We start from the raw sequence: 26,285 nt of genomic DNA on the forward strand, positions 1-26,285 counted from the left end.
TCGGGACGACCCCCTGGAGAAGGGATAGGCTACCCACTCCAGTATCCTTGGGCTTCCCTTGTGGCTCAGCTGGTGAAGAACCCGCCTGTAATGCGGGAGACCTGGGTTCAATCCCTGGGTTGGGAAGATCCCCTGGAGAAGGGAAAGGGTACCCACTCCAGTATTCTGGCCTGGAGAATTCCATGGACTGTATAGTCCATGAGGTCACAAAGAGTTGGACACAACTGAGCAACTTTCACTTTCACACTTCATACAGACATTAAAATATCACATTAAAATATCTTAAACATATGCATTTTTAACTTGCAAGTCATACCTCAAAAACCTGGAAAAAAGAAAAGTAATATGGTATTTTTAAACAGCAAACTCAGCATTAGATCTCTAAGAGTTCATTCAACAGATGATATATTAAGTATGCCATCAACTGAAATTCACAGATTTTAAAAATATGTACCCTGTTGTGAAAAATAAGACCACAGATTCAAGGTTTATGGAGTAGGAAGGAATTGAAATGAAGACACATAAATTTTAGTTGTTAGAATATCTCACCTCAATTTCTAGATTGCCTTTTATAGTCTTTCAATCTATGCTCTTAAAAGCACACAAAATTAGAGGATTTTTTAGATATTTTAAGTCATAAGATTATGATGTCAAGATAGTATGAATCATTGCTTAATATTCTGTGTTCACTTATAATTGAATTGTTTGAGTGTTACTTGTAAAGAATGCTGATAATGTGCTTTTGAAAGAGAAAGATCTCAGTATTTAGTCAGAGGGAGTAAACTAAGATTCTATCAGTTTGAAATAACTTTTCTCTAATCGGCTATCTTCATAACATTGTAGCTCTTTCTATCTATGGGATCTGATATATTTTTCAACTATTATTTTGTACTCTTCAATTGTGAATTTATAACAGTTCTGTTTATATACTCAAGCATAGTGCTCTGTAATTATTCCTTATAAAATTGCATCTATTGGCATGCGCTCTGTGTGTTCACTCTTCTGATAAATCCACATTTTTTTTTCTTCATCCAGTCTTAATAGAAAGATTTAAGTGTCAAGCCAAAATCACAATCCACTGACTCTGTGCCAGAAATTACCTTCAGGTCACCACGGTTGCATTCTGAGATAGAGATTGCAAACTTTTTCTTTAAAGGGCCAGATAATAAATATTTTAGAGTTTGTGTGTCATACAGTCTCTAGTACTCATTTCTGTTTTTGTTGCACAAGAGCAGCCATTTAATATTGTTTAAATGAATGAACAGGACTGTCTTCGAATAAAATTTATTTAAAAAAATTGATAGGCTGGTTTTGACTGATGAACACTAATATGCAAACTCTTCTTTTAAGGGATCGAGAATTCTCTTTAGGTGCTGCGTTTTCCAGTAGAGTATAATCCAAAGAACAGTACTATAAGAATATTTTGGATTATCTGAATAACTGCTTTAAAATCAAACATGTGTATATTTGGTACTCCCAGTTGCATTTAGGATTGTATGAAGCATCTCTCCTCCTCCCCCATACACCTATACTAAATGCATCTTATTGTGCAATGCTGAATGAAGAAAGGATTTTACTGTTTTTAAGAAAGGTAGAATAGAGAAAAGGGGACTAGTTGAGCTATCACCTGGCACATGGGGTACAAGCATGTAGAACATTATACTTGTCATGGAACTGATTGCTTTTTTTAGCCTCCAAACTTTAATATATTGGTAACTATAATAGTCCTTAGGATGAAGACTCTTTCTCCTCTGAATTACAGGCATAGTTATGTATCTGTTTGATGTAGATTTCTGTAACACCTTGGAGAAAACTTGATCTTCATGTGATAGAGGTGTCTACATTGTTTCCAAATCACTTCTTAAACTTAGCCTTGGAATTTGTGGCAGACCATGATATTCTCCAAGCTAGGCTTCAACGGTATGTGAACCGAGAACTTCCAGATGTTCAAGCTGGATTTACAAAAGGCAGAGGAACCAGAGATCAAATTGCCAACATCCATTGGATCCTAGAAAAAGCAAGAGAATTCCAGAAAAACATCTGCTTCATTGACTATGCTGAAGCCTTTGACTGTGTGGGTCACAGCATACTGTGGGAAATTCTTAAAGAGATGGGAATACCAGGTCACCTTACCTGCCTCCTGAGAAATCTGTATTCTGGTAAAGAACCAACAGTTAGAACCTGACATGGAACAATGGACTGGCTCCAAATTGGGAAAGGAGTGTATCAAGGCTGTATATTGTCACCCTGCTTACTTAACTTATATGCAGAGTACATCATGAGAAATGCTGGGTATGATAAGAAAGCCGTTCTCAGTGATCAGTGCAAAGAAATAGAGGAAAACAATAGAATGGGAAAGATTAGAGATCTCTTCGAGAAAATTAGAGATACCAAAGTAACATTTCATGCAAAGATGGGCTCAGTAAAGGACAGAAATGGTATGGACCTAACAGAAGCAGAAGATACTTAGGTGGGAAGAATACATAGAAGAACTATACAAAAAAGATCTTCATGACCCAGATAATCACGATGATTTGATCACTCACCTAGAGCCAGACATTCTGGAATGCGAAGTCAAGTGGGCCTTAGGAAGCACCACTACGAACAAAGCTAGTGGAGGTGATGGAATCCCATTTGAGCTATTTCAAATCCTAACAGATGATGCTGTTGACATGCTACACTCAATATGCCAGCAATTTGGAAAACTCAGCAGTGGCCACAGGACTGGAAAATGTTCATTTTCATGCCAGTCCTAAGAAAGGCAATGCCAAAGGATGTGCAGGCTACCACACAGTTGCACTCATCTCACACGCTAGTAAAGTAGTGTTCAAAATTCTCCAAGCCAGACTTAAACAGTATGTGAACCGTGAACTTCCAGATGTTCAGGCTGGTTTTAGGAAAGGTTTAGAAAAGGTTCCTCTGAACCAGAGATCAAATTGCCAACATCTGTTGGATCATCAAAAAAGCAAAAGAGTTCCAGAAAAACATCTACTTCTGCTTTATTGACTATGCCAAAGCCTTCGACTGTGTGGATCACAACAAACTGGAAAATTCTGAAAGAGATGGGAATACCAGACGACCTGACCTGCCTCTTGGGAAACCTGTATGCAGGTCAGGAAGCAACAGTTAGAACTGGACATGGAACAACAGACTGGTTCCAAATAGGAAAAGGAGTACGTCAAGGCTGTATATTGTCGCCCTGCTTATTTAATTTATATGCAGAATACATCATGAGCAACGCTGGGCTGGATGAAGCACAATCTGGAATCAAGATTGCCGGGAGAAATATCAATAACCTCAGATATGCAGATGACACCACCCTTAAGGCAGAAAGTGAAGAGGAACTAAAAAGCCTCTTGATGAAAGTAAAAGAGGAGAGTGAAAAAGTTGGCTTAAAATTCAACATTCAAAAATGAAGATCAGGGCATCTGGTGCCATCACTTCATGGCAAATAGAAGGGGAAACAGTGGAAACAGTGACAGACTTTATTGTTTTGGGCTCCAAAATCACTGCAGGTGGTGACTGTAGCCATGAAATTAAAAGATACTTGCTCCTTGGAAGAAAAGCTATGACCAACCTAGACAGCATTGTAAACAGCAGAGACATTACATTGCCAAAAAAGGTATATCTAGTCAAAGCTATTGTTTTTCCAATAATCATGTATGGATGTGAGAGTTGGACTATAAAGAAAGCTGAGTGCCAAAATTGATACTTTTGAACTGTGATGTTGGAGAAGACTCTTGAGAGTCCCTTGGACTGCCAGGAGATCTAACCAGTCCATTCTAAAGGAAATCAGTCTTGACTATTCATTGGAAGGACTGATGCTGAAGCTGAAACTCCAGTACTTTGGCCACCTGATGTGAAGAACTGACTTATTTGAAAAGACCCTGAACTGGGAAAGATTGAAGGTGGGAGGAGAAAGGGACAACAGAGGATGAGATGGTTGGATGGTCTCACTGACTAAGTGGACATGATTTTGAGTAAACTTTAGGAGTTGGTGATGGACAGGGAAGCCTGGTGTGCTGCAGTCCATGGGGTCGCAAAGAGTCAGACACTACTGAGCGACTGAACTGAACTGAACATCATGAGAAATGCAGGGCTGGATGAAGCACAAGCTGGAATCAAGATTGCAGGGAGAAATATCAATAACCTCGGATATGCAGTTGGCACCATCCTCATGGCAGAAAGTGAAGAGAAACTGAAGAGCCTCTTGATGAAAGTGAAAGAGGTGAGTGAAAAAGCTGGCTTAAAACTCAACATTCAAAAAACTAAGATCATGGCATCCAGACCCATCACTTCATGGCAAATAGATGGGGGAACAATGGAAAAACAGTGACAGACTTTAATTTCTTAATCTCCAAAATCACTGCAGATGGTGACTGCAGCCATGAAATTAAAAGATGCTTGCTCCTTGGAAGAAATACCATGACAAACCTAGACAGCAGTTTGAAAAATAGAGACATCACTTTGCCAACAAAGGTCCATCTAGTCAACGCTATAGTTTTTAGTAGTCATGTATGGATATGGGAGTTGGACTGTAAAGAAGGCTGAGTGCCAAAGAATTTATCTTTTTGAACTGTGGTGTTGGGGAGTCCCTTGGACTGCAAGGTGATTAAACCAGTCAATCCTCAACAAAATCAATTCTGACTATTCTTTGGATGCTGAAGTTCCAATTCTTTGGCCACCTGATGCGAAGAGCCAACTCATTAGAGAAGTCCCTGATGCTGGGAAAGATTGAAGGTCGGAGAAGGGGATGGCAGAGGATGAGCCTGTTGGATGGCATCACCGATTCAATGGACATGAGCTTTTGCAAACTCCGAGAAATAGTGAAGGACAGGAAAGCCTGGTGTGTTGCAGTCCATGGGGTCGAAGAGAGTGGGACATGACTGAGTGACTCAACAACAACAATGATGTTACTTTCCCCAAATCCCTCTTCCCTTTACCCTCACTGACTCAACCCTGGGGGGTGGAGTCTAAATGCCCAGCCAAACCCTCTCTTTTCTAAGCTCCATTTCAACTAGGAGTGGTTCTGTGACAGTATGGCCAATGAAACATTAGTAGAAGTTTCTAGATAGTGATTCTGGGAAAACTTGTTAAAATAGGGTCAACTCAGTTGGGATGTACCCTTTTGTCCTTTTCTTTTCTTCCTGCATCAAACAAGGATGCCAAACTTGGAACTGTAGCAGCTATCTTATGGCCTACTAGGAAGAAAGAATGAGAAGATTGTAGAGGTGTGGCTTTGACATCTTGGCTGCTGCTGTAGCAGGCACTACTAACTCCAAGCTTCCTGATATGTAGCAGGAGAGGCAAAGTAATGGGGGAAAATAGTCCTATCTATTTTGGTCATTACTATGTGGCATTTTATTTGTGTGGCTGTTCTCAATTCCCTCTCATTACAGAGGTAAATACAGGATATGGATACAGCTTAAATATTAAGTAGACAGAAGTCTATTTCTTTTTACCATAAAATCCCAAGGCATCGTTTTAAATTCTGCAAAATGATACCATCCATCAAATTAATATTGTTAAGTTGAATTGTTTTTATTTTGTGGTTTACTCCTCATTTTGTAAATGTGTTCTCATTTTTAGAATACTTTCTAAAATCTGCAAGTATAAGGAGTTTGTTCCTAGTTTTGGGTTTGTACTTATTTGACATAATTTTTTTTAATTAATAATAAGGTTTTGGGAGAATATTTTCCTTTGAAATAAGTTTGATGATTACTCAAATATGAGGCCCTGCTTGAGGCATTCATTCTGAAACCAGTCAATATTTTAATGTTTCATCATATCCTTTTGAATGTAACTTTCATTGCACACTTAGATAGAAGTGACTACTCCTGTCTTTGGCCTTAGTCTTGACCTTGAAAGCACTTCTACTATAACATTAGTAACACTTAGTACACTTATTGCTTATATGTTTGCATCTTGCTCAGATAAAAGGCCTAGCACTATGCCTGGTGTTCAAAGGTATATCTGGTGACTGAGCAAATGAATATTAATGAATATCATGTGCTTGGTGGTTATTGAAATTTAAAATAATTTTTAATATGTGCTTCCACTAATTTAGCCTCACAGGTCCACACAGTTGAGACAGTAATAAAAGTGCTCAGGCTTTATTAATATATAATTCAATAAATCTAAAATATAGGCTAAAAGGAATTTGTAAGCAAAAGATCATTTTATTTCCATATTTTGAGAGAATTCGGCTTGTAATAAAGCTATTTAACTTATTTCTCCATCTCAGTTCAGTTCAGTCACTCAGTCATCCATTCTCCGTCTACCTCAGAATATTTAAGCATCTTTACTGTCTAAGCCACAAGAGGGCTTCCCCATCAATGGTGTGCATGTCTTTATTAAGTAATTTTATTACTGTAAATCATTTTTACTACTTATAAATAGGGCTTCTCTGGTGGCTCAGCTGGTAAAGAATCTGCCTGCAACGAGGGAGACCTGGGTTGGGAAGATCCCCTGGAGAAGGGAATGGCTACCCACTCCAGTATCCTTGCCTGGAGAATCTCATGGACAGAGGCGCCTGGCGGGCTACTGTCCATGGAGTCACAGAGCTGGATGCAGCTGAGTGACTCAGCACACAGCCACTTTAGACGAGGTCAGGCAGACCTGAACTACTTCTTAGTTGCTTTTCATATATGAACTACATTTTTGTTTTTAACTCCAAAATATTCTAATGAATGTTATTGTCTAATTAATCCCTTAGAATTCTCCCACTAATTATTGCAGGAATATTCACCTTTTTTTGACCTGCAGTTTTATAAATAATAATAAATAATTGTGTGAAAACTAACATGTGGTATAATGGCCCAGGGGAAATTATTATACACCCTGAAAACAATAATAATTCTCTCAAAACAGCTAAGGTACACCATTTTTTTAAACCACCTAGGAGGATGCAGACACTATTTCCTGTTTTGCTCTTTATTCGTAGAAGTTACAGGGTAATTTTGTGCTAATGAAGTCAGACTAATGAAGCATAATATTTTCAAGATATTATCACGCATTAGGGGCTAGTTTAATTCTTTAAAAACTCATGAACAGGAAAAGCAATTCTTTTTGAAACTTCATTGGGTTGTTGGTATACACACAGATTTTCTTATACTCCTCCACATCTCTTATGTACCTTGAAATTATTACTGGACTTTTATGTCCTTCCTGTGTGTGATTGGTGTTTCATAATGGGTAAAAAGAACTAACACAAAAGAAAACATTAAATGTCATCTTAGTCTGTTTTTCAAAGTCATAACATGTACTGCAGATGTGGGTTGCTTCACGTAAAATCTTTCTCCTCTTCCTTTCCTGTCAACAGAGTCTAGAATTCTTTGGATGTACCTTCTATGTGTCTCTGAACATTGGTGGGTAAGGATATGTTCTCTGGAGCTACTTAGGATGAACCAGCAGAAAGATGACATGAGTAGGCTACTGAATTAATCACCTGGAATCATCCCACCCTGGATTTCTCATTATATATTATGTGATATGTTAATTCTCTTTAGTGGTTAAGCCATTTTGAGTTGTTTCTTTCCTTGCACTGCATCCCCATGGAAACAGTGTTTATAAAACCAGTTTTTAAAGTCGTCACATTTCCTTCCATTCATAATGGCTAAATTGGAAGCCACTGCCCTCTGTTGTTTATTTATTTATTTATTTATTTTTCCCTCTGTTGTTTAGTCACGAAGTTGTGTCCTACTCTTTTGAGACCCCATAGACTGTAGCCCACCAGGCTGCACTGTCTGTGGAATTTTCAAGGCAAGAATACAAGTATGGTTTGCCATTTCCTTCTCCAGGGGATCTTCCTGACCTAGGAATGGGACCTGCGTCTCCTGCATCGGCAGGCATATTCTTTGCCAGTGAGCCACCAGGGAAGCCCATCGTCCTTTGTATCTTCCCTTTGGTCATTGCCAGTACTTACTTTCTGACAGTGAACATCGTTATTTGGAGTTTATTGAACAGAACTTATTATCACCATCATAACACACTAAAGTTTTTATGGTATCTTTTTATTTACAGTGTATTACCTTATTTTATCCCAGCATAGCTTACTTGACTTGTTGTTCAGTCGCTAAGTCATGTCTTTTCGACCCCATGGACTGCAGCACGCATGACTTCCCTGTCCGTCACTATCTCCCAGAGTTTTCTCAGACTCATGTCCACTGAGTCGGTGATGCCATCCTCTCATCCTCTCTCACCTGCTCCAGGGTCTTTTCCAGTGAGTCAGCTCTTCACATCAGGTGGCCAAAGTATTAAGTCTTCAACTTCAGAATCAGTCCTTCCAGTGAATTTTCAGAGTTGATTTCCTTTAGGATTAACTGGTTTGATCTCAAACTTGGCTTAGTCATTTCATAAAACAGATGAGACTAAGAAACTGGCGATAGAGATCTAGTATATGTTTAACTATATGCTTGCAAATAAGAGCAGTGCTTTAAGCTTTTACAGAAATGTGGCTGACTGATTTGATTCACAAACAAAATAAATACTGCTGTTTTGTAGTTTTTATTTTTAATAGAAATTTCTAACCCAAGGGTAAGAGTCACAGACTCAAATCCATTGTTTAAATAATCCCTCTAGAGCTTTGATTGTTTTTGTTTTTTAATCAAGTGCTTAATTAGCTTCAGTTTCAAATATAAACATGCATCCTATGCCATAATAACTTAAGGATATTCAGGGAAAAGTTCCAAAAAGAGGTTTTCAATGTGCATCTGTCTGGAGTATATTGTAAAAGCCTTAGGATATAGATTTAGGACTTGTGTATGTGTGGTACTTAAAACTATGAGAATGAACAATAGCTATAGGAATTTAGGAGGAGCACAAGGAGAATATGACTGAAGATTGAACACGAAAGAGGTTGAGTAGCAGAGGAGGCACCAGGAAATGGGGCAGAGATGAAAGCTAGGAGGAGAAGAGTGGCTGGGAGGCCCAGGAGATCTTTTCCAGAAAGTGTTGTTCTAGCAGACAGTATGAAAAATCAAGCTAGTTGAGAGCTGATGCAGGGGGTTTCCTGACCACATATATTTACCGTTTGTCAAAGCAAGAAATTTTTTTTTTTCTAATTTTCAACCTCAATTTTTTTCCTTTTTTTTTTTTCCCCCTTTTATGTTGCATGTTAGTATCATGTTACAGTATTATATTGTGGACTTTAGGGATTTTATGTAAGATTAGCAAAGGTGTAAATCTTAAGTTATTATTTGTGACACACATACATATCTGTCTATCTATCTATCTATATATACACACACACATATATACTGTATACACATGCACACACATATATTAACTTGTATTCACAGAGCCTATTTCCAGAAAGCTACACAAGAAATTGGTTACAGCCAATGTCTGGGACACCCTTGAGGAATAGGGATTGGAGAAAGATTTTCTACTTTTGTACCTTTTAAATCATGTGGATATAATGTATCCGCAATTCCAAAAGTAAATAATACTAGAACTAAACAAATAAAACACAGGCCATTTTATCATGTTAAATTTTGATAGTTACGGGTAAGGGATTTTAAGATACGGCTATAGCTAGAAAAAATGTGACTTGGTTCTCTGAACTCCTGGCCTGGTGGCTTAGTCTATAGGGAGTAGTGGGTGGGTTTATTAAAGTAACATTAAGTTGTTGTTCAGTTGCTAAGTCAAGTACAAGTCTTTGCCACCCCATGGACTGTAGTACACCAGGCTTCCCTGTCTTTCACTATCTCCCAGAGTTTGCTCAAACTCATGTGAGCAAATCCAGTGATGCCATTCAGTATCATCCTCTTTTGCCCCCTTCTTCTCCTGCCTTCAATCTTTCCCAACATCAGTCTTTTCTGAGTTGGCTCTTCCCATCAGGTGACCAGAGTATTGGAGCTTGAGCATCAGTCCTTCCAATGAATATTCAGGGTTAACTTCCTTTAGGATTGACTGGTTTGAGCTCCTTGCTATCCAAGGGACTCTCAAGAGTCTTCTCCAGTACCACAATTCAAAAGCATCAATTCTTTGGTCTCAGCCATCTTTATGGTACAACTCTCACATCTGTACATGACTACTGGAAAAACCATAGCTTTGACTGTATGGACCTTTGTTGACTAACATTAAGTTAGCATTGGTCAAATATACCATACTAAAGGGTGGTATCAGAGAAGGCAATGGCAACCCACTCCAGTACTCTTGCCTGGAAAATCCCCTGGACAGAGGAGCCTGGTGGGCTGCAGTCCATGGGGTCGCTAAGGGTCGGACACGACTGAGTGATTTCACTTTCCCTTTTCACTTTCATGCATTGGAGAAGGAAATGGCAACCCACTCCAGTGTTCTTGCCTGGAGAATCCCAGGGACAGGGGAGCCTGGTGGGCTGCCGTCTGTGGGGTGGCACAGGGTCAGACACAACTGAAGTGACTTAGCAGCAGCAGCAGCAGCAGCAAAGGGTGGTGTGGTAGTATATTAACCATATTAAATTGTTGATTCCTGCTACTGGACAGTTTCATATGAATATCCGAAAAGTCAGTGTTCTTCCTGGGATAATAGTCCACATTTGAGGTCATGGCATGCATGGTAATTGATTAAGCAGATTCTGTTTTCATGTACTGAGTCCTGAATTCTGTACTTCTGATTCAAAACAGAATTTGTTGTTCAGTCACTAAGTTGTGTCTGACCCTTTGCGACCCTTTGAACTGCAGCTCACCAGGCTTCCCTGTCCTTCTCTGTCTCCTTGAGTTGGCTCAAACTCATGTCCATCGAGTCAGTGATCCATCCAACCCATATCATCATCTGTCGTCCCCTTCTCCTCCTGCCCCCAATCCTTCCCAGCATCAGTCAGGTGGCCAAAGTATTGGAACTTCAGCTTCAGCATCAGTCCTTCCAAGGAATATTTAGGATTGATTTCCCTCAGGATTGCCTGGTTTGATCTCCTTGCTGTCCAAGGACTCTCAAGAGTCTTCTCCAACACTACAATTCTAAAGCATCAGTTCTTCGGTGCTCAGCCTTCTTCATGGTTGAACGCACATCATCCATGACTACTGGAAAAGCCATAGCTTGACTATATGGACCTTTGTCAGCAAGGCAGTGTCTCTGCTTTTCAATACACTATCTTAAGTTTTTCATACAGAATTAGAGCATTAAATTCTCAATGTCATCAAAATATTCTCTTGGAGAATTTTTCTGTTTTCTTTTTGACACGATTTATTCAAAAGAAATATGGGTGTTAATTATTGAAAAGGTGTTTTTTTTTTTTAAATATAAAGAAATTGGAGAAAAGCTTCCAGTTAAACACACATTATTCAGTTCTATGAGTCTTAGATTAGAAATTTAGCTGGTGTATAAAGTGATTGTTAGGAAAGTATAATGCTGTTCAGTTTTCTCTTTTCTACCTGTATTTGAATTTTGGGTTTAAAATAGCTAACACTGAACATGTGCATCCATAGATATGGCTGCTGCAAATACCAGAATATAGATGTCTGGATACTGTAAGTGGTGATTAATGTAAGGAGCCTCAAGATTTTGGAAACAACTCAGTGAAATGGAAAGTCGCTTTTTTGATGTCTGCAGCCATGCTGGATAAGCTATGATTCAAGCCATTAACAATGAATTGGGAACAAAGAATATTATTTATTTTTTATGAAAATGGAAAACTGAACTGCTTGTTAAATTCAGATAAAATTGTATAGCTATTGGCATACCAAACCAGGTTTGACAAATAAAATGCATATTCTTTAATTAAGAAAGTTTTCTTTTTAGCTGTAGGTTAAAGTCCCTATAATATGGATTGTATTTGCTATTTCCTAGTGGGAGAAAAAAAAACTGTTTATATTTCCATGGATATAATGTGATTATGGGCAGTCCTTCATTTACAAATGAAGTTTAGACTTTAGTTTCATTCAGATATGATATAAAATTTCTATGAAGTGAGAAATTGGATTAGCTATACTTTCACTTTTTATATTTTGGTCTCCATCAGCCATTTTTATTGTTTTCCTTCTCAATGTTGACTCCATGCCCACTGTTCGGGTTTCCAACATGTTATATGGCTACTTCCCTGTTTTTAGTTTTTCTCTTTGTTTTTTTGCTTTTTGCTACCAAAATTCCTTTCTGATTACTCTGTATCTGTTGCCTGCCCCCTGCCTTTTTTTTTTTTTTTACTATCAACAATCCTCTAACAAATGAGAACTGCAAGTGATCTTACAGGTGAGCTCCTTATAACTTAGTATGGTGGCCTTTAGTCATCCTTTGCAGCATTTGACACTGTTAACCCATTTGCCCTGTTTTGAAATTTGTGTCCTCTGGACTTCTTAGTCCCTGAACCTTGTTTTCTACCTCCATAAATATTTTTAGTTCCTTCCCTTTGCTTTCAGAATAAGAGTGCTTCCCAAGGTTGTAGCCGTGAAAAAAATTCCTTCCTATTTTTTTTTTTTTACAGTTTTTGCAGGAGAACCCCATTCATTTCTACCACTTCTGTTACCATCTTCATGCATAGCTACTTGACCTTTTTTATTTGCTGTCTTAACTTGATTGCCTAGTGTCTGATCCACAGATGTTACACTCATAGAGTCAGTGATTGGGTTATGTATACTATTTTGTCTTTTTAAAATATCTTCTCTGTTCCCTAGTTTTCTTTTGAGCTACTACCATATTTATTTGTTCCCCGCACAGGATAATTCCTTAAGACAGTAATCTCTACTCAGTCTCTGCCTTTCTTCTCTTTCCATTGTCTGCTGAACCCTTTCAGGTGAGGCTTTTGTTCCCTACTGTTCTGTCAAAGTTGCTCTTGTCAGGGCTCTGAATGATCTCTTGCCAAATCAAATGATCAATTCTTAGACGGCATTTCACTAGACTTGTCAGTAGCATTTGTCATCGTTGTTCATTAGCTCCTTCCCAAAACAGTTTCTTAACTTGGCTTCAAGGTCACTACATTCTTCTTGTATCTTTTTATATTACTGGATCCTCCTCAGTTTCCTTTGCTGGATCCTTCTCCCTTTTGTGACCTCTTATTGTTGGAGCGCTCCAGGGCTCTGTCAGTAGCTCTCTTCTTCCTAGGTGATCTCATTTAGTCTCCTGACTTTAAATATAACCTATTTGGTTTTCCGGAGCTTCCCTGGTGGCTCAGTGGTAAAGAATCTGCCTACCAGTGCAGGACATGTGGGTTTGATCCCTGGGTTGGGAAGATCCACTGAAGAAGGAAATGGCGACTCACCTCAGTATTCTTGCCTGGAAAATCCCATAGACAGAGGAGCCTGGTGGGCTACATAGTCCATGGGATTGCAAAAGAGTTGAACACGACTTAGCGACTAAACAAGAACAAATTTAGTGTTCTGCTTTAGGATAATTTTAGTATTCCCTCTCCTTTGTTGCTTCCCTTCAGTTTTGCACTTTCAGATTGTAGAGTGAGGTCCTTCCATTTGTAGAGTCCTCATTTAGAATATACATCATCCACTAAATTCATGTATATATAGGTTCATTGCCAATCACATTTCCTTTTCATCTTCTATCTTGAATCTATATTAAGGTGTTTTTATGTTTTATGTTTTTTATGTTTAAAGTTTTTAAAAAAAACTTTATTTTTCTCAAGTATTTTTCTTCCAATGGTTTGCTTAAGTGATATAATCTTGGAGATCTTGATTAGCTGCATGTCTTTTTGCTATCCCTTTTAATTAATGGGTATCTCAACTGGATATAAGACTCATGAGTTCTTCTTTCCTTTCAAGTAGTCTAGATTAGCTTCCATTGTCTTTTACTTTCTGATGTTGATGATTAAAGTGCAATGCAGTTGTTTTTTTTCCCTTTATTGATAATTTTTCTTTCAGTATGAATACTTACAAGGTTTTCTTTTTATTCATAAGATTAATGAATTTTATAAGGATGTGAGTAGATATTTGTCTTTTCTTTTCAGCTCACCCTGAAATGTGGTTCCCCATTTCGGTTATCCATCAGAGGTGTTTTCTTAAGCCCAAAGAAATTTTCTTTTATTTACTTAATTTTTGCTTCTCCTTCATATATTGTGTCCTTTCTCCATTTGAACACCAATTTTTCACATTAGTTTTCAGGTTCTGTTCTTCAAGTGATTTTTCTTTGCACTTCATCTCTCTCATAGTCTACTGATATAGCTGTCAGTAATAATGATCTTTTTAAAAAATTTATCTACTCATTTTAGTTTGGAAATCATGGAAGGGAGTGTGTGTGTGTTGCATTAGAATTTATTTAGGTGCTATAACAATTTTTGTGCAGGTGTTTAGTCTTTCTAGTGCTTCTCTTTCACTAGATATATGTTCTGATGATTTACTTGTATTTTGCTCTTTCAGATGATGGAGCCCCTCACATGATCAGTTATTTTTCTATGATTGTTATTGTTGTTGTTCAGTCGCCAAGTTGTGTCTGACTCTTTGTGACCCCATGAACATGGGAACATGCAGCCCACCAGGCTTCCCTGTCCCTCATCATCTCCCAAAGTTTGCCCAAGTTCATGTCCATTGAATTGGTGATGCCTTCCTACCGTCTCTCATCCTCTGTCACCCTCTTCTCTTTCTGTCTTCAGTCTTCACCAGGGTCTTTCCCAGTGAGTCAGCTGTCCGCATCAGGTGGCCAAAGTTTTGGAGCTTCAGCTTCAATGATTTCTGTTTCTATGATAGCTCATTGGAAATCAAGTCTGGTTGCTGAGCTATTGTAAATAGCAGGACTGCCAGAGGTTGGGACAGATATAGTGCCTAAATTTGAAGGACAGTCAGCCCCACTAGATGTGCTCTTTGATGTACTTGAACTGTCCTGGTTTCCAAAGTTGGGAAGACCCACCGGTCTCATGTTAGGAGAATCCAGCATAAGCAGAGGGCTGGAAGGTAATCTTACACCTGGGTCTTCAGATACTTTAAAGCCAAGCCAGGGCAGTGATCCACAGCCATCAGTTGTGTCAGTTGTTGCCCGGGGCTCTAATGCTGTTTTTCAATCGGTTAACCACCCATGGGGTGATTTAGCCTCCTAACAATTTGCTCTGATGTTACTTCACTAGGGTCATAAACCTTATCTAGCAGCCTGTAGGTCACAGTAGCTGCTTAACTTTAGAAAGTTAAGGAACTTGGAGTTGGGCAAAGAAAACAAGCCACAGTCAAGGTGTTATATTACAGACTATCCTTGATCCTTTCTCATTTCAATACCTTTACATTCTAATGACTCTCAGATTTATTATATCAGTCCCTGCTATTCCCCTGACTCACACATCCTGTGCCCCACCCAACAGTTCAACTGGGGTATCTAAAGGATACCAGAAACATTACAGATTCAAACCTTTTTTTTTTTTAACCTTGCTGCAACTTGCAGGATCTTAGCTCCCCGACCAGGGATTGAACTGTGCCCCCTGCAGTGGAAGCATGGAGTCCTAACCACTGGACCACCAGGGAAGTCCCCCAAACAGAACTTTTGATTGTGATCTCCAAACCTGCTGTTCTCCTCACCCTTCCTTTCTCAGTGAATGCATTACCACCATTTTTTCACAGTTAATTGCTTAAGCCAGTATCTTAAGATTCATTTTTTACTTCTTTCCCGTGTTTCATATCCATAATATCCCTATCCCAATTGTTCAGCATATCCTATTGACTGTGCTTTCAAAATGTGTCTAAACTGACCACTTTTCACCACCTCTGTCTCTATCATGCATCCATATATTGTTGTTCCTCTCCTGTTCTACTTTAGGTGCCTCCTATCTGCTCTCTCTGTTTCTGCTCTTGTCCTCTACAGTTTATTCTCTAGAAGCCAGAGTAATCTTTTTAAAAAGTTAAATGTTGCTTACTTCCAAAGGATTCTAAGGAAATCTAGACTTCATGCCATTGCTTATGGCTGTCCATGGTCAGGACATAAGGTGCTTCCAACCTTATTTTCTACCATTTGCCATGACTCAATGCATTTTAATCACATTAGACTCCCTCCGCTTGCTTAACTACGTCATAACCATCTTATCTCAGAGCTCTTGCATTTGCTCATTGCTTTGTTGAGGGTACTCTTCCTCCAGATTTTCTCATGATTCCCTTCCTCATTAAATTCGTGACAACTTATTCAGGTCTGTTTGAATTGCTTTATCATAAAGATTATTCCTGACCACTCTATAAAATAGATACTCCCTTAATTCCCTATTCCACTCACCTTGTTTCAGTTTTTTTAATGGCACATATCACCACTTGGATCATGTATTTGCTCATTGTCAGAAGTTCTTCCAGTCACCCTTTATGAGGAAAAACCTTTAAATGCTATATCCCTAGGACTTGGGCTTCCCAGGTGGCTCAGTGGTAAAGAATCTGCCTGCTAATGCAAGAGCCGCAGGTTTGATCCTAGGTCTTGAAGATCCCCTGGAGGAGGAAATGGCAAACCATTCCAGTATTGTTGCTTGGGAAATCCCGTGGACAGAGGAGGCCAGCAGGTTACAGTCCATGGGGTCGCAAAGAGTCGAACACGATTGAGCACACAAATTTATGACAGTGCTAGTTACATAATGTTGTTCAGTCGCTAAGTTGTGTATGGCTCTTTGCAACCCCATGAACTGCAGCAGCCAGGCTTCCCTGTCCTCCCCCATCTCCCGGAGTTTGCTCAAACTCATGTCCATTGAGTCAGTGACACCATCCAACCATCTAATCCTCTGTCACTCCCTTCTCTTCCCTACTGAATTACTTGACAGGCACTCAATAAATAATATATATTTCAAATGACATCTTTACCAAATTTGAATTGGATTTTAAAATGAAAAAGGAGGTATACATGTAAATCTTCCTGGAAATAAGTCATATTTTTCAAAGTATTGCTTTTTAGTTTTCTACTTTTCCAGCCTGTTTGCAAAAAATGTAATAAACTTGTTACTCTTGCATATGTTTTAAATTTCAGTTAGAGTATTTGTATTTTATTTTCCCATAAAAACTTAATATGTAACCTGCCATCTTTTTTTCATTTTAAGAACAAAATTCCATTTTACCTGTAGGTTATTTCTTAATAATATATTTATTACCAAATTCTTCATTTGTGTTTTATGTTAAAAGAAAGCATGTAATATAGTATAATGTCAAGGCCATTGGGATTAAAGAAAAGAGAAAAATGCGTATAGGGACTTTTTTCCTTTCTGATTTTTATAATATCCCAGTTTTTCTTTCTTTCTTTTTATTTCCTGGATATCACCTTGGTTAAGAGATTGGTTTTTCTCCTTATGTTGTACTCACTGTCTCTAAAGGACCTCTTGTGATCTTGACGGTATCTGCTATCCTTTGTTTTGTTCTTTGCTTTTTTCTTCTAATTACGACCATCCTCAATTTCCAGTGGATAGAATTTACTTCTGTAGGTTAATAATAAAGAATAGGTAGGAGAAAATTTAGTGAAATAATCAGTTCAGTTCAGCTCAGTTGTGTCCGACTCTTTGCGACCCCATGAATCGCAGCACACCAGGCCTCCCTGTCCATCACCAACTCCCAGAGTTTACTCAAACTCATGCCCATCAAGTCGGTGATGCCATCCAGCCATCTCATCCTCTGTCGTCCCCTTCTCCTCCTGCCCCCAGTCCCTCCCAGCATCAGGGTCTTTTCCAATGAGTCAACTCTTCGCATGAGGTGGCCAAAGTAACTGGTGTTTCAGCTTCAGCATCAGTCCTTCCAATGAACACCCAGGACTGATCTTTAGGATGGACTGGCTGGATCTCCTTGCAGTCCAAGGGACTCTCAAGAGTCTTCTCCAATACCACAGTTCAAAAGCATCAGTTTTTCAGCGCTCAGCTTTCTTCACAGTCCAGCTCTCACATCCATACATGACCACTGGAAAAACCATAGCCTTGACCAGATGGACCTTTGTTGGCAAAGTAATGTCTCTGCTTTTTAATATACTATCTAGGTTGGTAATAGTAGAATACAAAATTCAGCTTGAAAGTGGCCTAGCATGTATAATATTAGCATATATTAATATAATTTTATGTATAACATGCTAATGCACTTTAATACAGCGTTCTTCTAATCTCTAGGGGAGACCAGTAAATCTTAGACCAGTAAACCTTACCGGTAAGGAGGGAAGTCATTGGTACAATCACTTGCCGTTTTGCTCACGTTTTCGAAGGGTCATTGTAGCTATTGCCATGGGTGGGCATTGGGAAACAGCATATCTGAAACTAACAGTCCCACATAGCCATATGCCGTAGGCAGCTGGAGAGTCTTGTAAGTCAGGAAAGGCCCTTATTCTTATGCACACTTGTAAACACCTCTGTCTGGCTTAGTGCTATAATGTGTAAACTGTTTTGTGGCAAGCTACTTAACACAATAACACTTAATCAAAACTTTTTAAATGGTTGACTTTGGTAATTAAGACATTAATTTGGTTTTATTTTTATTTTTTCCAGGTGTATGGTGGCTGATGAAGTAAGTGTTTTCATGATTTTTATGTTGTTTATAAAATTCCCCAGCCAGTTTTTATTGTCTGCTATTTACCCTGTACTCTCTCTCATATGACTGTACATCTGTATATGGAGAGGAGAGGGGGAGGGCGAGGAGGAGGGTGGCAGGGCAGCAGCAGAGAGAGTAAGAATGAGAAAGAGAATGTGTATGTGTGTTTGTGTCTGCATGCATGCAGGGCATGCATTTGGAACATGTTAGTATTAAAATTAGTGATCCAAAAATTCTATATTTGTGGCCTCAGAAGAATGAATGCAACACCAAATGAAGCTCAACTCTTCTTTACTTGTCAAAATGCTGCTTGCTTAGAACCTGGACTTTTAAGATTTTGCTTTAAAGGTTATTTTTAATTGTTTTGTATGAATGTGAAGTGTACTATTCAAATGGTGTTTTATTGTCACTAATCAATTTGATACCTTTGAGTAGCATGTACTTGTATATACTCATATTCAGATTTTCCACTGAAAGGGAAGCTCTTGCTACATAAGCTGCAGTACTCTGCATACATTCTGAGTAAATTTAAGTCAATAAAGTTCTGATTTTTTATATCATTTTGAAAAATGTGTTACTGTTTTCATGATATCTTTAATGATAGCAAAACATATACATTTAAAAATATATCAGAGATGAAGAAAATGGATATTGAATTTTTTAAAAAGATATAAGTGAAACCATAAAAAATTCTCTCAATTAGCTATTTTTTAATTTAATTTACATGTAGACTCACCAATGGCCTGCCTCTAGGAAAAAAGTAAATAAGAGTATAACATGCAAATGAATGCCAAGCAGAAGGTTGATATATGGCTTCTTGGTTCATGCTGATTTATAATTACTGAAGTTTTTAGTTTGAACTCTATAGGCATTTGTTTAGACTAAATGTTACAGTTAGAAACATAGCCATTGCCTGTGAAGAAGTTCAGCAATATAATTAAAGAGACAGGACATGGACATTTGGAAGAAAAGTAGAAATTTCTATTTTGGAACAAGATGAATTCTGAAAGAATCTACATAAATTTATAGATTTGAGAGTCCAAAATTACTAAAAGAGGCTTACGTTTTTAGTCCCTGAATATGTTTTCACCAAATAGGAGTATAAATTCATACTTCAAAACCTTAAAACTAGGCATAACCATTTTATATAATGTATAAATGTGTACTACATGTATTGATGTATATATAAATTATTTTTTAAACAGACCAGTTTTATGTTCACAGTCAACATAACATGTTGTATTATTTGGTAATCTCCTCAAGTGATTCATGGGGAACATTTTATTGGTTATGACATGTTATTGCTACCTTGTTCCTCAATTTGGTGTTATAGTGGTTTGAATATGCCTTAAATGTGCAGAATCATTCATGGATTGAAATAAACATTTGATTAGCACCTTAACTCTGCTTAGCATTTATATTTCCCTGTTTTCTCAGTTAACATTAGACTAAGGATGGTGTATGATGAGTTCATCATGAACGCTTTAGCCAACAAGAGTTTTTCATTATACTCTACACTTTTCATCTCCTATTATTTACAATTACACTTGGTACATTTTTCATTATACTCTACACTTTTCATCTCCTATTATTTACAATTACACTTGGTACATGTAGAAGGATTTGCGGTAATCTTTCAAAACTATTATTTTTTAATTTAATAAATTTATAAGAACCTTTTAATATTTTCTCAGTACTTAAAAGAAGATTCCCCCTTTTGTGTCCCTCATATCTCTTCCCTTTTCACTAGCACTTTAAAGACTCTTATTTTTTACACTTATTTGACTTTCCAAAGTTCATTATGTTGAATCCCCTATCAATAAGGTTAATTAAGGAAAAGTCCTCAATTTAACATATAAATACAAAAAATAGTCACAGAAATAACATAGTGTAAATTCTAAGATCACAGCTCAAAATATAATAACATCCTCTGTTTTTTGATTGAGTTGAAATGCCATTTCTGTGGAATCTTATTGAGCTAATATGGATGAAAGTGAGTAAATTGAAAGTCTTGAAATAGAAAGAACTTGTATATATGTAAATTATATGAACTCTGGTTTGACCTTCATTTTATTTTCTAATACTGTTCTCCTTCTCTTGCTCTTATCGCAAAACAGTAGTGAAGTCAGAGAAGGAAATGCAGTTTATAATTTGGAGGTCAACTACATTTTGATTTTAAAATTAAAAATATATTTTGATATGATGAATATTCAACTTATAAATAGAGCTTTAGGAGAACAGTTTTACATCTCTAATATTAATCTTTTTTTTTTTTAATGCTTGACTACCTACTTGGAGTATTGTATAATTTAACTGTCTGCTGTGATCTTTCTTCCCCAGCTTTAGAAGCAAATGACTTCCTTCACTGGTGTAACTGCGTCCTCTTCTAGTATCTTTCCACTAGTATCTTTTCTAATGTATAAAATCTTTGTGGAATTATATAATCTATCTATTGCATATAAGATAGTCATTAAGTTAAAATTGGAATGGTGACTTACTTCTGTTTGTCTGATTGTGTGATCTTTGAGTATTTATTATAAAACTATGTTTCAGGTAAGCAACAAAGCTGCAACTTTTAATAAAATTAACTTTGCAGACTTAGCTTAAGCTCTTTTAATTCCTGTTTCCCCTTTTCGGTTTTGTGTAGTTAAGTGTTGTCTCAAGAGCTATACAGTAAACATATAGAAACTCTTTTGAAATAGTATTCCTTTAATAATGGAATTTCGGGCCACAGTCTATTGTCAGGCTCTTGCACTATTACCTTTACTGTTTTTTTAATAGTTTTTTAACCACTGTGTCTTTGTTCTGTTGAAGATTTTTATTCACAGAAAGATTTTAAATGTGAAAAATAATTTCCCGTTAACATATACCAGGTAATTCAAGTGGATACACATGAGGAAAATATTAAACCTACACATTTAATACCTTATTTTCAGGGATTTAAAGGCAATTATTCTTTGTAGAAGCTTAGTGTTTACAAAATTTTTGTGATGTTCATTTTTACTTAAGAAAATGAGATTGACAGCCTGGGTTTAGATAAATAGCTTAATAATTGTGCAGCTATGGACAAAATGTCAGTACATGGATCTGTCTTCTCTGTGTATTGAATTTATTATCAGAGTCAGAAAATTCCTACTTTCCTTGTTTGTAATAGTTTTGTTAGTACTATACTTTAGTCCTCTCCCCCTACATTTTTCCCTAAGTTTCCTTCCTGTTACTTGAGAAAACATTTGGAAGGCAGAGGGATGGTATACCAAATAAAGTATTGCTTTCCTTCCTTTTTCAGAAGAAAAGGAAACCTTTTGTCAAGGCTAAGCCACTTGGCTTGGCTTACTTTGTGACTGTTTTGGGATTAATAGATAAATATTTGGAACAGAGACTAGAGAGTTATCATTATGGATGCTCTTTTTTTTTTTTTTTTTTTGTTCAAGGTGCTTCTCTGGAAGAGAAGTTTGGAGGGGAAAGGCTGTGGAAGCTGTTGAATGCTTGCAGAAGTTTTTCTGGAGGCTGAAGTTTGAAAAGCCTTGTGATTTTCTCTGCAGGCAGAAATCTGTAGGTGTCTCAAAACACCAAAGAACCCTCTTTAGAAGATTATTTCTGAGCAGAATACCTTAAAATTGATACTGTGATATAGACTCTGCCAACATTTTAGGTTTGAGGACTAAGAAATTAAACCAGATGTGAAGAAATTTAGTTTTCCTTTTATATAAGCCGACCTTGGTTTGACAAAGTGAGCTAAGATGATAGTTTTTATTCCATTTGCTTCTACACATCCTTCTTTCTCTTTACCAGACCCTGGCAGAATTGAATCCCCTCTGAGCTTTTACTGTTTCTGATAAACAGAAACATAACCCCTTTGGGGTGGTGGTCCATTTTTGTTGAGTGAATAGACCAATTAAAAACTTTATACTTAATTAACACATATGGGCCAGGTTCTGTTCTACTGATTTACATGTATTCATTTATTTCATCTTTGGACAACCCAATAAAAGGTTATGATTATTATTACCACCATCATTTTTTAGATGAGAAAGCTGAAGCACAGATATGTTAGTAAATGGAGCTGGGACATGCTAGAAGCTGATATCTAATCTGAAATAATCCATCTCCCAAGTCCATTATTGCTGTTCTATACAAAGCCTGCAATCACCAGACTTTCTATGTTTTAAAAGGATTCTTAAATGTAGAAGACTCTGTAAGACACAGTGCTCAAATGGATGAAGGTGAATGATAAGTGATAGCATTTGTGCTGTTGAGACTGTTCTCTAAAACGGTATCATTTGCCTGCTTGTTCCTCATTTCAAAGGCCAGCTTTACTATTTTTTGAATGTCCTTTCTTAAAAATAATTTTTAAATTTTAGAATAGTCTTTTTATTTATTTATTTTTTGGTTGCACTGGGTCTTCATTGTTGCTTGCAGCCTTTCTCTAGTTGTGGAGAGCAGGGGCTACTCTTTGTTGCAGTGCATGGGCTTCTCATTGTGGGGATTTCTCTTGTTGTGAAGCATAGGCACTAGGCATTGGGCTTCAGTAATTGCAGCAGGTCAACTGTGTATTTGTGGGGTGCAGGCTCCAGGGCACAGGGGCTTTAGTAGTTGTGGCTCATAGATTCTAGAGCATGGGCTCAGTAGTTGTGGTAAACGGGCTTTAGTTGCTCTGCGGCATGTGAAATTTTCCCGGACCGGGATCGAACCTGTGACCCCTCCAATGGCAGGTAGATTGTTATCCACTGTCCCACCAGGGAAGTTCAATAACACTTTTAGTTTTATAGAGTTATTGTGAAGATAGTACAGAGAGTTCTCTTACGCCCCAAAGCCAGTCCCCCATTATTAGTTACTTTACTATACTAGTAGTAATGTGTCTCAAGTAATGAACCAATATTCATATATTAGTACTGTTAACTAAAAACCATACTTTATTTAGACATCCTCAGGTCTTTACTGATGTCCTTTTTCTTTTGCAGGAGTCCATCCGTGTTTTATAACATGTAACTCCTTTATATGTTTTAAATAGAAAGGTGGTTGTTGTTCAGCCGCTCAGTCATGTTCAACTCTGTGACCCCATGGACTGCAGCACGCCAGGCTTCCCTGTCCTTCACCATTGCCCAGAGCTTGCTCAAACTCATGTCCATTGAGTTGGTGATGCCATCCAACCATCTTGTCCTCTGTTGTCCATCAATCTTCCCCAGCATTAGGGTCTTTTCTAATGAGTTGGCTCTTTGCATAGGTGACCAAAGTATGGGAGCTTCAGCTTCAGCATCAGTCCTTCCAATGAATATTCAGGGTTGATTTCCTTTAGGATTGACTGGTTTGATCTCTTTGCAGTCCAAGGGACCTCAAGAGTCTTTTTCAGCATCACAGTTCTAAACATCAATTCTTCAGTGCTCAGCCTTCTTTATGGTCCAACTCACATCCACATGACTAACCAATAGCTTCTCCTAGTTGTGAGTTTCTCAGACTTCCCTTATTTTCGAAGACCTTTACAGTCTTGAGAATTAATTGTTTAGTATTTGGTAAAATGTCTCTTAATTGGGATATGTTGTCTGATGTTTTTCTCATGATCAGACTGGGGTAATGTGTTTTGACAAAAAGACCACAGAGGTAAAGTGCCATTGTCACCATGTAATAGCAAGGGTACATAATATCAATTTACCTTATCACTGTTGATGTTAACCTTGATTACCTGGCTTGATGTAATGTTTGTCAGGCTTTTACCCTGTAAAATTACTGGTTTGTTGTTCTTTTTGTTCCTTCCCATACTGTGTTGTTGTTGTTGTTTTATACTGTGTTTTTTGAAAGAAAATGTAGCCCATACTTAAAGAGTGGGGATTTGTGTTCCGCTTCCTTAAAGGCAGAGTAAATACATAAATTGAGCTACCCTGGTGGCTCAGTGGTAAGGAATCTGCCTGCCAGTACAGGAGACACAGGTTCAATCCCTGGAGAAGATCCAGGAAGATCCCCTGGAGAAGGAAATGGCAACCCACTCTAGTAACCCCAGTATTCTTGCCTGGCATATCCTATGGACAGAAGAACCTGGCAAGCTAGGTCGCAAAAGAGTAGGACATAACTGAGCTACTAAACAACAACAAATACATAAATTATTTGTAATTCATTCGTTCACTCACTTACTTTACTGTGTATTTATATCTGTAGGACTCATGGACATTCATTTTATATTTTGGGTTATTATCAGTACTTTTTAATTTTGTTATGCAAATGGTTCCAGCTTTGGCCGTTGGGAGGTCTTTTAATTCACTCCCGTGTTCCATGACATGCCCACTTCTCTATAGGTTGTTCTGTTTGGAGTTTTGTGTTTTCTTTGTTTTTTTTTTTTTAACAGCATTTTCTCACTTTCTGGCACTACAAGATGCTCCAGGCTTCTCTTGTATATTTTCTACCCCAGTCCTTGAATCACCCGTTTCTCCAGGAAATCCTGGTTCTTCTTATTGGAGAAAGATACTGGGATCAGACCTAGGTGGTAGGTGTACTCATTTTTACTGAGGTGTCATTTCTTCTAGATTCTCTCAGCTGACAGAACAAAGAGGTAAATGTATGTGTACTTACATATGTGTGTGTATGTACATATTTATAGATATTTATCTATGCAACCAGCTGTATCTGTATTTAAGATAAACATGAATTCTTCTTGATTTCTCCAGCTCTAATCCTTTACCACATGGATCATTCTATTTTTTCCCCTTGCTTAACTGTAACTTCCCAGTCCATCAGTGAGAATCCGAGCTCCCACCATCTGATATCTCTTTAATTAATTAAGCATTTCTAGTATACAGGCATGGTGGTTTCAGTATTTTTAACCTGTACCCTCACAGGAAAGAAAATTGTTAGCTAGAGTTCAGTGCTTATGTACAGTTCCTTTTACCTTTATTTTTACAGATTCCATTCATTTTCGGAATTATTTCTCTTTGTGATCCAGTGAAGTTGTTTCATACACTTATAATACATTCCAATTATTGTATCACACATTACATTGCATCATGAGATCGTCTCACCTCCTAAATTATTTTCAAATTATTTGTATACATCAAAGTTTACTTTTTGTATTGTATTATAATGTTCTATGGATTTTCACAAATACTTAATGTCTTTTAGGCACCATTACTGTATCATACAGAATAATTTTACTGCTCTAAATAATCCCCTTTGCTTCACTTACTTAATTCCCTTCAGGCCAAAACCCCCAACAACCAAAGATGTGTTTAATGACGCTATCATTTTGCCTTTTCCAGAATGTCATACGATTGGCAATCTACAGTTTGTAGGTTTTTCAGACTGACTTTTTTCACTTAGCCTTATGTAATTAAGTTTCAACCATGTCTTTTTGTGGCTTGATAGCTTTCCTTTTTATCACTGAATAAAATTCCATGATACAGATGTGCCACGGTTTGTTTTTCCATTCACCAAGATGAAGGGGTGTATTTGTTGCATCCAGTTTTGACAGTTATGTAGCTATTTGTGTGGGTATAATCAGTTGAGTAACTAGGAGTACAATTGCTAGATTATATGGTGTGTTAGTTTTCTTGGGTTGCCATGAGAAAGTACCACAAACTTGGTGGCTTAAAACAACAGAAATTTATCCTCTCTCAGTTCTAGAGGCTGGAAGTCTGAAATCAAGGTGTCAGGAATTTTTTTTTTTCTGAGGGCTCTGAGGGAGAATCTCTTCGAAGCCTTTCTCCTGGCTTCAGGTGTTGGTTGGCAGTCTTTGGCATTTCTGGGGTTGTAGATGTGTCACTTCAATCCCTGCCTCCCTTTTCATGAGGCATTCTCTCCTTCTGTCTGTCTCTAATCCTCTTGTAAGAATATTAGTCATATTGGATTAATGGCTTACCCTACTGTGATATGACATCCTCTTCACTAATTACATCTGCACAACCCTATATCCAAAAAAGGTCGTGTCCT

The 26,285-nt window shown here is 37.7% G+C and overlaps 1 protein-coding gene across 5 annotated transcripts in view; it reads left to right on the forward strand.

Moving 5' to 3' along the window:
* ZRANB3 (zinc finger RANBP2-type containing 3) overlaps positions 1 to 26,285 on the forward strand; it is a 278,640-nt gene that overhangs the window by 88,997 nt on the left and 163,358 nt on the right. For all 5 annotated transcript variants that reach the window (XM_043894549.1, XM_043894548.1, XM_043894550.1 and 2 more), the window contains one exon: positions 18,329 to 18,347. In XM_043894549.1, the coding sequence (XP_043750484.1) occupies positions 18,329 to 18,347 (19 nt within the window). The remainder of the gene's footprint in view (positions 1 to 18,328; positions 18,348 to 26,285) is intronic.

Source organism: Cervus elaphus, chromosome 33, assembly GCF_910594005.1.
Source record: "Cervus elaphus chromosome 33, mCerEla1.1, whole genome shotgun sequence".
In the NCBI taxonomy this organism is placed as follows: Eukaryota; Metazoa; Chordata; class Mammalia; order Artiodactyla; family Cervidae; genus Cervus; species Cervus elaphus.